The sequence below is a fragment of the Seriola dumerili genome, unplaced genomic scaffold, assembly GCF_002260705.1.
Source record: "Seriola dumerili isolate Sdu_G_001 unplaced genomic scaffold, Sdu_1.0 BDQW01000191.1, whole genome shotgun sequence".
NCBI lineage: Eukaryota > Metazoa > Chordata > Actinopteri > Carangiformes > Carangidae > Seriola > Seriola dumerili.
In genome coordinates this window covers 7,905,464-7,916,683 of record NW_019174446.1, presented here as the reverse complement: position 1 = coordinate 7,916,683, position 11,220 = coordinate 7,905,464, and the positions used below count along the sequence as shown (strand labels likewise).

The 11,220-nt window shown below is 42.2% G+C and overlaps 1 protein-coding gene across 1 annotated transcript in view; it reads left to right on the top strand.

The window, feature by feature from the left end:
• The first annotated feature begins 5,212 nt into the window (after positions 1-5,212).
• adamts16 (ADAM metallopeptidase with thrombospondin type 1 motif 16) overlaps positions 5,213-11,220 on the top strand; it is a 54,101-nt gene continuing 48,093 nt past the window's right edge. The window contains exons 1-3 of the mRNA XM_022753601.1: positions 5,213-5,233; positions 5,903-5,993; positions 8,947-9,305. Coding sequence (XP_022609322.1) covers positions 5,213-5,233; positions 5,903-5,993; positions 8,947-9,305 — 471 coding nt within the window. The remainder of the gene's footprint in view (positions 5,234-5,902; positions 5,994-8,946; positions 9,306-11,220) is intronic.

The window sequence follows — 11,220 nt, the reverse complement described above, 5'->3', positions numbered from 1 at the left end:
GAGGGGTGAAGCAGTACAGTAACATGTTCCAAGTGCAACTTTCCACTCGAGCGCTGGCGAACCAACTGTACCAACAATCTGATGTTTGGTGCTAAATAACTGAGGCGACCACGCCTCCATAATTTTACGGATTGCTGCAGTAACCCACAAATAGAACTGGACTAATTTATAAGAAGATCAGAGTAACATATCTGCAGGAAGACTTTTTGAGAAGACTTAAAAACAACTTATTTAATACTCAAAAGATGCAGACAATGTGGGAGCCTTTTGTCAGCAGGTATAATACAAAACAATATTTTGTTGTAGAGTAATGTGCATTACCTTTATTGGTCATTTTCTTTTTAAAGGAAAACTGTAATTTATAGACAGATTCCATGCACAAAAACATTTGAAGAGAGCAACTGTCTCGTCCTTTGTTTCTTCACACATCTGACTCTGTGTTGTTACCTCTTATCCAGTTCAGCTGCAGTCACACTGCTAAAGACAAAGCATATGTTGCAAAGCATAGTCATTCCTGGACAATGCAGATGGTAGCACGCGCTGTGTGTCCTTGCTTTTGTTTGATACAGTAGGTGAAGTGAAGAAAGAATGTTCATCATGTTAAGATTTTGAGTATTGTTAATGAAGAGAATTAAATTTAATGCAGCCACGTTATGTTAGATTAATGACAGGTCCTAGTTTTTTTTATTATTTTCTCAAATTAAAGCATCATGAGACTTTCACAAGCAAGGCTCACGATACTCCTCTTCAACCTTAGCATATTATTGAACCACTGAATATTACATGCTTTTGATTGTTCAGTTGCTTGTCATATTCAGCACTGAAACAACAAAGGGGACTGCATCCTAGAAAATCCAACAATTTAAGTCTGGTTTATTTTATATAAATTATTTCTGTAATCTAATAAAGATGCCATTTCTTTAAAATATTGGGCTTCTCATTTACAGATAACCTGTTTTGGAAGTCTTCTCTTTACCACTAAAGCCCCTGCAGCATCCAAACAAGCTACATCTACTCTCGTACACCTGTACACTCTAAACAATCAGTCCCCTTCATATTGAGGGGATTTCTTGTTTAATACACTGTTGGTTTGCCAAGAGAGAAATAAAAGTTAACAGTAAGTCTGCCACTGCTCTCTTCACTTTTTCATCTTTTATCGAACACATTTATACCCTCTGCAAGTCATGCAAAACTGGCATTTCCCCCGTCCCCCTCAGTTGAGTTCATCTGCTTCTCTTTGCATATGTAACTCTCAAATACACAAGAATGAACACATGCATGTGAAAATGTATCTTCTCTCCTAATAGTGTGTTAAAAAAAATACAAAAACATTATTTCATTTTCTCTTGTCCAACTCCAACAAATAGTACTTTAAATAACAACAAAAACTGATCATTTGGGAAATTTTCCTGCTACAGTGTTGCTTATGCATTTTCTATTTAACCAACACCAAGATGGTGAAGGTTTTTCCATGCTACATAATGCATTCTGAGTTTACATTAGTCGTAACTTAAAATACAGTAATATAAATATTAGTCTTCTAAAATACAAAGTAAGATCCATAAATTGATAACTGTGAATATTTCCAGCAGCTGGACTTCTACACCATCTGCAAATATTTAGAGGAAACAGTTGTTTTACTCTGAGCTGATACATCCAAGGTGTATGGGTGAGACTTGAGAGGGTCAATACAATAGCAGTAAGGCGTTAGTATTCTTCAACAGCAGTACAGAATTTCTGCAAAGCCTGACTAAACCTTCAATCATCAAGCTAGCTGGCAACCACCGTCTCCCCCCCTGCTCCACTCTCACCTTCATCTTCCTCTCCCACCTCCCTTCACTCTTGCTCCCTGTCAGCTCCCATCAGCCTCCCCTCTGTGATGCTCAGAGAGGAATTTTACAGCTGCTGTCAGCTTACTATTCAGGCACACATACACATAAGGAGCAAAAACACACAGGCACACGAATACACGCATGTACGGGCTCACACTCAAACTCACAAAGCACAAAGACGCACACATACATAAATCACATAAGAGAGTTTGCACACAAAGTCACATATGCTCGCCACAAGCATACACTCTCATGCACACTCGCGCACATGTTGCCTTGATGACAGTTTGAGACAGCTAATTACATGAGACCATGGAGGGAAAACTACCTGGAGAGAGTAAGGCAGAAAGAAACATTTAGACCTGCATTGTGAGACTCATTGGAATAGTTCAACATTTTTGGGAAATGCACTTATTCTATTTCTTGACGAGAGATAGATGGAAAGATCAACATCATTCTCTCCACCTCTGTACAGCAAATATGAAGCTACAACAAGCAGCCATCTCACTTAGCTTAGCATTAAGTCTAGAAACAGTGGGAAACGGCTAGCCTAGCTTTGTCAAAGCTAACAAAATCTACCAGCACATCTAAAGCCCCCTAATTAACACATTGTATCTTGTTTGATTTTTACTCATTTTTTAAGTGTAAAAATGACAATTCACTGTTTTACAGGGTCGTGTCAAACTATTTTTTTGGCTACAATAAGTTGCCAAGAAACCAGCAGAAACTGGTCATTTTTACATTTAGGTGTTTGTGCAGATTAAACAAACAAGAAATAACTAGTGAGCTTTACAGTCTGTGTTAAGATAAGTTAGTCAGCTGCTGGTCATAGTTTCGTACTCGGTGTATAGTCATGTGAATGATGTCAGTCTTCTCATCTCATTCTCAACAAGAAAGCAAATAAGCGTTTTCTTATGTATGTGCAAGTATGTCTGTGAAAAAAAGATCATTACGTTTGCATTCCTTATTTCAGACAAGTATTCAGATTAAACTCCTCCTGGCATGAACAGCAAAATAATATGAACGTTTTCAGCTTGTCTGATGTAAGTTGGACTACATGCCACATGTATTTGAAAATACATGTGATTGAATGAGCTCCCTTTATGTGCCAGCTCTTTGCCTTTGTAGAAGCCCAGATGATATTGAAGGCAAGGCAATCAGGCAAACAGTCAAGCTGATAGAGAGAAAGGCAAGCAGACAAACAAGCATTCAGACAAGCAGGCAGACTGTGAGGCATACAGGAGCTCAGAGGTTCAGAGGTCAAATCACTCACGGCAGCCAGCTCAGTTTGGACTACAGGGGGTTTCTTTATGTTCAGCTCCTTCAAACAATACGGCGTCTTCTCTTTATTTCTCAGCCTGCTGTTTTCGATCTACCCGCACACACACCCCCACCTCCCATAGACAAAATGAAGCATACTACTGTACATCACAACACTATGCGGTCAGACTGTTCCAAAGTTCAAAGGGTTGGCAGCTTTCCCATCAGCTCTGTGCATTTGCATTTGTTGAACAAATAGATAGAACAGGCCAATACAGTAATAAGTGAGCAGCATGTTTCCCATACATCCACAAGACCAGTCACAACGGTGCAGAGTGAGTATTGCATTGCAGCGTGTGCACACGTGTTCGAGTAAAGGGGCGGGGGGTGGGGGGGCTAAAGGAGGAGGGGTGATTTAACTTCAGCAGCAGCTGACACTATAAAGATTACCTGAGCCTCAGAACATATGGTAAGAATTCTCCTCATGATGGCATTTCTCACTGACTAAATCCAGAATTGGCAAACTTGGGCAGAAATCTGGAAGTAAGTTTTGTATATGTATCAGTTTTACAAGCTAAGGGCAGATCACCCTCAGGTTGACAATGTTCAAACATTTATGATTTGCAAATCAAACTTCTTATCTGTGGGGAGTTGCACTAAGGGGAAAGTTGGTCATTTGGTTTTGTTATCACCGTATTGTCTCATTTATTCCCTTCCTGTCATTCGAAACAAATAAATCTTTCATGTGTGACACTGTCGCTAATCTAACATGACACAGACCATTTGGCAGATGCATGAAATGCTTTGCACTCCAGAGAGAAACAAACCCTCGGGATAGAGTGTCACAGAGAGCTGAAGTCCTGTCCCACTTTTAGGTCCAGCCTCTGTTCCTCTAGCATCAATTGCTCAGTGTAATTTGTCACAGAGGGTGTCTCTCATCACTCTCTCTGAAATGCTGAAACATGACACTGGAGTTTTCTTTACATTTTCTGAACTGCATGACAATCTACTGTGCTGGCTAGTGCAACAAACAACAAAAATACGTTTTCATTCAATCAGCATAGATGTCATCTTCATACTCCAAATCTACAAATTAAAGAAAAGTATGCAAAAAATACATTGCACTTTCTTCATTTCAATATACTCTCTCATACAGATATTCTGACATAGTGCCAAAAAGATCACACGTAAACCGTCACACATTTATTTCTCCTGCCACACAGCAGAAATCTCATCTGGTTTTCTTTTGGGAAGGATGAAATGCTCCAGAATATGAAACAAGCGCTCCCAATCCTTTGGCTCCCACACTCTTAAGCACTTCCATGAATGATTGTGGGGAGTTAAGAAATGTTGGCACGCTGCCTATCAGTGCAGCTGCAGAATATGGGAGAGATGGGATTAAACAGGGTCAAATTTCAGACTGTAATCCATCACAAATTACTGATTACCTGCTGCAGGGTGTAATCTGCAGATCACGTTTGGGTTACAAGATCCAGACTACTGAATTCAAATAAACATTTTCATTCCTGTATGTATACATACTCTGAAAATGCATCATCATTTTCAAACGCACTGATGTGGAACAAACGTTACAGAGCATGTAAAGAGATGTAATTTGTTGCCTAATTATCCTGCAAGCAAACAGGACATGCAACCTGTTTTCTTCTTTTCATCACACACTGACTCTGTTCCTCTCTCTCACACACACACACACACACACACACACACACACACACACACGCACACACATACACACACATCTCCTGCAAAGTCAACAGATGGATACAAAACCTGTCCCTCAGCACAGGTGTCAAATGTGATTGGCTATAGGCTGTGGGCTACCTATCACCCCCCCTCACTCACCCACCCACCCACCACCCACCCCTGAAAAGGCACACACACACACACACACACACACAGACTAGAGAGAGAGAGAGAGAGAGAGAGAGAGAGAGGGCGAGAGAGAGAGCGAGAGAGAGAGAGAGCCAGTCGTCAGCACCCTTGTGTTCAGTGCTCCCGGGAGAAACAGATTCAGACTCAGTGCGACTTTCATAGACCGCTATTGCCAAGCCGAGACGCAGCCTATTTAAGACAATCACATGATTTCACTGGGAGTCAAAATGGTCCGCGGGGGTCACTGGGTAGAGAGAGAGAGGGAGCGGTAGAGTGAGCGTGTATGAAAGAGAGAGAGAGTGTGGGGGAGAGAGAGAGAGAGAGAGAGAGAGAGAGAGAGAGAGAGAGAGAGAGAGAGAGAGAGAGAGAGAGACCTACTGGTCGTACTGTCTGAGTGAAATAAAGGAAAATGACTTGCCGGGAGAGAGAAGTTGAGTTCATGCGATTTGGCGCCTTGGGATACTGCGCTGGGAAATGAATGGAGACCAAAGTGGCACAACTGAAGAAGCCTGCATCTGAAAGTCGTTGATGCCTCATTCATCACAAGTCCCGCAGAACTGCTGCTGCTGCCTCTGGACTGGTTTATTGAAGCGCTTATTGGGACCGTTGGACTGTTGGGAAGTGTTTTACCTATAGGCTTCAGTTTTTGGGGGGGTAAAGGTGATCCACAGACATGACTTTCTTACGGATTTGTGCAGATTGGAAAAACTGCACGTTGCTCTTTTTCCATCTCTTTTGTTTCTTCACACTGGGCAAAGTAAGTCAGTTGTATTGCCTCCGCTGCGCCTGTACGCACATGCATGCAGAGCTCATAAAGTTGTCAACACTTCATTGGACTAAGTGCCGAGTTAGGATCATTTTCCGTGATAATTTGCAGGATAGGCTGCGCAGTCTCATTTACATTTCCTTTCTTGCAGAGCCTGCTTTCGGGTACTGGGGCTGACAGTGCAGAATCTCATCAGGAAGCATCGGATTTACTCCGATTTCTCAATTTACCTCCACACACAGGTATGTCGAGTGTTGGGGGGGGGGGGGTCTCACAGATTTCAGCAGTGTTTCTGCGACTTAAAGTTTTCATCGTCGGGAAGTGTGCACTATGATCCGGTTTACAGTACGGTGCAATTAGATTAAAAGTAAAACCATCCACTGCATCCCTCTAACAGCCAGCAGCATCAAACAGCGCTCACCTGCGCTACGTGCTGCCTCTCTTCACCGCTGGGGGGCGACCTGCACCCTGACACGGAGCCATCAGAGTGTGCGGCTCCAGTGGAGCTCAAGCTGGGGTCCACGACAAAATAAGGAGTAGGCCTAGTTAAAATTTGTAATAGATCATTTCACTTGTTTCTGTGAAACGAACTTTTGGTTGATATGGTAATAAGCAGTTAGAAGAAACTTATCCATAACACAGTGAAAGCGACTCCCTCATATTTATACACTTAGGTTGTTACAAGGCACTGTGGAGTCAGTCATAAAAGATGATGCACTGATGCCTGTTATGGCTGCTTCGTCAGTTCAGTAATTAGTGCAAGCAGGAAGTGCGAGACTTTCATCTGTTCTTTGTTTTGTGGATCTAACCCCATGTGGTGTGCTGAGTCAGCAACTACTTTGGCTGTGCATTCTCCTTCAGATCTTTTTTTTTTTTTTTTTCAGTTACCATGAAAAGCGGGGACACAAACAAATAAACAAATGTCAAAACTCCTTTCACTGGGCACATGTGGAGATGATCTGGAGCAGAAGTGAGGGGAAGCCCTCATTTCAGTTTCAGATCATTTCACAGACAGCGCTCTGACAACTGTTAATGTGTTTAACGTTCATAAAGATATGTTAGAGTGGATGAGGTAAGAGTTCACGTGTTCAATCTTTTGTTAAGTTTAAGCCAAGGTATCCAATGGTCAGAGTGCCTATCAGCACTAATGGCACTCAGGAGCTACTAAACCAACAAACTAACTACTGCAGGATCTTGTGTGTGTGTGTGTGTGTGTGTGTGTGTGTGTGTGTGTGTGTGTGTGTGTGTGTGTGTGTGTGTGTGTGTGTATGTGTGTGTGTGTGTGTGTGTGTGTGTGTGTGTGTGTGTGTGTGTGTGTGTGTGCATTCTGTCCCTGTCCCTGCAGACTCTTTGTTTGTATACTGTCAGATATGGGTCACTGCAGCTGGTTTTTGAGTTAGGGCAGTACAAACACAGTTGAGTAAGTGTAAATGTGTGTGTGTGTGTGCGTGCGTGAGTGCGTGTGTGTGTGTGTGTTGGGGGGTGGTGGACAAAGCAACATATAGAGAAGACCGTTTTCTGGTTTAGCCTAAGTGCTTTGGTGTCTGTGCAGAAAGAGGCTTGAGACCTGAGGCACCTGAAGTGTTTGCTCTTTGCAGTCCTGCAGCTCTCTGGGTAGATCACAGTTGTAACATTACAAGGATTGGAGGTTTGCTTCCCACTATGACCACCCATGCTAAAACATATGCAGCCATGGCACTGCAAAGTGCTTTAAATAAATGCATCCACTAATAAGTATATGTCATATTGTGTGTAGGGGCTTTAAGTCAGCCTATCTAAAATGCACCAAATAGCCAAGTTCAAACCTCAGGCATTCACACTGCCAGTGATGACACACTGTCTGTCACCCTGCGTGTTTCTCCCACTGACTGCCAAAACATGTCTGTCTCTGTGCTATATTTACTCATTATTCAGACTTGCTAAAGCAGGTCATACTGTACGGTAACTGACTCTGGCCCTTGTTGACTGTAGGTCCAAGGTTGCTGTTATTTCTGTGCACTTTTAGCTGATAAAATGACCGTGTATCATTTTCCCATGGCAGGACAGAGCACATTTGCAATGGCCATTACAACACTGTAACAAAATCAATGGTGCTTGCTGGTTACTCAAAGACCCAAAGTGTATCAAGAGCATAATATCTCCAGGCGTGTAATGGCGTAGAGTATCCAACACTTTCTATTACTAATAAGACCCCGCTACAGTAACAAACGTTAATGGAAAACAATATTTCTCCCAACATCAGTTAGAGGAGAAACAATTCTCACATTTTGTTGCAATTTATATATTTATGTGTGTTTGCAAGAGGCATTATGTCCAGAAACCCTGCAATGTAACCCACAGCCTTAGAAACAATTACATGCCTCATTCCTGACACAGGATGCCCTCCTTTAGTAGGTCAGCTCATTCTTACTCAAAGGATGAACATCAGCGGCGTCTACTGTCATGATATCCTCTGGAAAACCAATTTTGGTGCAGCTCAAGGAGTCAGTCAGCTACTCTTTTGATTTGACCTTTGGAGGAAAGCAGGTTAGTTTCTGTGGCCACAGCACTATTAGACATTTAACTGGTATAAGAGAGCAGGCCTGTGACCTGCCACCAGCTCTCTTTATGACCTGCAGTTATCCAGCCTGAGCTTGTAGTAAAAACCGTAGTAAAACACTAGGTCAAACATGATTCACTCTCCACTGAAGGGCCTGTGCTGGAATTGTCTAGAACCCTTCCTTTTCTTGTAACTCTTTCTTGACCCTTCCAGCAAAAGTATATAAGGCAGGTCAAGGAGAATTCATAAAGGAACGGAAAAGGTTTTCTTCAGTCCGTGATGCAGCCAAGGTAGCAGCTGACACAGCATGCAGTATATAAAAGTAAATGATGTTGACATATCAAATTAGTACGGACTGGCCACAATGACAACAAGGACGATGTGTTTTATTTTTGCCAAGTTGCATCTACAAAATATAGTCCATTACTTCTAGCACCATAGATTTCTCTATAATAGAAATAATAATATCCTCCACTCTTTGATCCCATGAAGCTCCCATAGCCGACATTAGATTTTTGTCTTTAAACTGGATGCTTTTCACCAGCTTAACTACCACTCTCATATTCTCTCCCCATCTCTTGCCATTGCGTTTAAATCACTGTTTCACTTGTCATAAATTTTGCAAACACCAAAATAATCTCCCCCTTTCTCTCCAGAATATGAGATTGTATCTCCATATGAGGTCAACCACCAAGGTGTTTACATCTCTCATGAAGTTGCCCACCATCAGCGCAGAAGGCGACGCAGATCCCTGACCCCAGATACGGACTCATCAAACACTGATAGCAGCAGTGAAATGGTCCACTTCCGGCTGAGTGGCTTGGGGCAGGACTTCCACATGGAGCTGAGGGAGGCCTCAGAGAGCCTGATTGCACCTGGCTTCACCATCCAGGTCCTGGGAAAGAACGGCACCAAGAGCCTGAGGGCCTACCACCAGGACGACCTCTGCTTTTACCAGGGGTCGCTGAGGTCGAGGGTCAACTCCTCGGTGGCACTGTCTACATGCATGGGGATGGTGAGTCTGAACGTGCACGGAGTCGGGTTGCAGGAGGGTTTGGATGAGAAAGCGGGAGTAGATGAGCTGGAGCTGGGTTGGTTTGTGTGTTCGCATCAGTGAAAAGGACCTCAGGGTCAGGTAATTTGAAAGAATGTGTCTTGGACATTTTTATTTTAGTTAAGTTTTGGCAGCATTTAGATTGATCTACCAAGTGAATACTGTAATTGCACTTACTGACCTAGAAGAAATAGGGAGCCTGCGAGCCAAATTTCTTACATTTGGCTCATCCTGGGACCCTGATAATATAAACACAGCATTAGTTTTCTTGTCATGCTGAAACCCAGAGAGGGAGAGAGACAGACGTCCATGACCCTTTTTGGATTTCAAGTCACAGTTTAGAAAACACTGAAATAGAGCAGGACAAGGAAGAAGTAAATGACCAAAAGCAAAAATGGCCTACATGTACTGTAATTTTGGGTTAGAAGATATTAGACATAAGATGCTAATCAGACAATGAGCTAAAGGAAAGAGTGAGAGGGAAAAGAGGGATGAAAGGAGAAGAAAATCAGATTACAGACAGCCAGTAAATCTAGATAAAACCACAATTTTTTTCATTGTAAGACACTGTCTTTTTCTTTGACACATACACAGCCATCAAGCAGTCCTTTCAGCGTGCTACTGTGAGACTGCCTTTCACACTGCACTTGAGTCGGTGCATTGTCTGTCTGGTCTGGTCATAACATTGGCTTGTACTTGACTCCAGTTGACTTAAAAACCCACTGGCTAAGTTGGCAAGTCATGCACACAAGTTTCTTCCTTCAGTCTGTCCTGCATCATTAGTTCTTTCTCATTCCGTGTATATTGCACATTTGCCTAAATCAGCTAATGAATAACTAATGAATGGAAAAGTCAAGTCTGCAAACACCACAGAATGTTTGGTCTACAAGCCAGGAAAATCCGAAAAACACACACATGCCAAATATGCCAAAACAATGTTTTGGTGGTATTTCATCTTCTTATTTAGCATACAGTATACTGTTAGACCAGTTTTCATGGCCTACACATGAAGTGCACATCACAAATATAAATCTTTATTTCATATTTCTTAAGCATGAGTGGCACCTTTTGTAGTAGGTTCTCAACTCAAGAGCATTAATCTTTGCTGATCCACAGCTGGACCCATAAATAGCAAACTGACTGTGTGCAAACTGCAAAATACGGAAAATATAATTGAACAGAATTGTCTTTGAAGGAAGGGTGGGGTGCTAGCATGTGAATGGATGGCAACTGGATAGCAAGCTAACCTTGGCAATGTATGTAATATAATATTAGTGTGATATACCACATAATAAAAGCTACACAATAAGATATCCAATCCAAAACGGAGCAGATTTATTGGTGTCAAATTCAGATCAGATCAGTTATTAACAGCAGTACAGCTTTCGTTTGTGATAGGTTGGACTGAAGTGTGTGAAAGTCTGTAATTGTTCTGGTGGTGTCTGGGGGCAGTTTTGGTTTCTTTTCTATCTCTTTTCATGTAATACACCCAACTTGTCCTGGATAAAAGTCGTTATTTCAACATGAAGGATAACATTGCTGAATGGACGGATTCTAATTGTTACCCTCGGACTTGTTTGTGTTCAGTGGAGAAAGTTGGCCAAATTTCAGTTCTTGCCTTGGTGGTCCTCCTTTGCTGCATGAAAATAAAGGAAACAGTACTGTAAGAATGACATTAAGTAAGCTTAAGTGAGGCAGCTCCACCCTAAGACCTCAAGTGTTATACTAGACCCTCTTAGTCGTCTGGACTAGAGAACAAAGGATTTAATGAATACACACTAGTTCCTTCAGTCTTGAACTCACATAAACATATTATTTTAGAACTCAACAATCACTGGAGACGGAGGCGGCAACTGGGCAGAAGGCAGAGAAACGT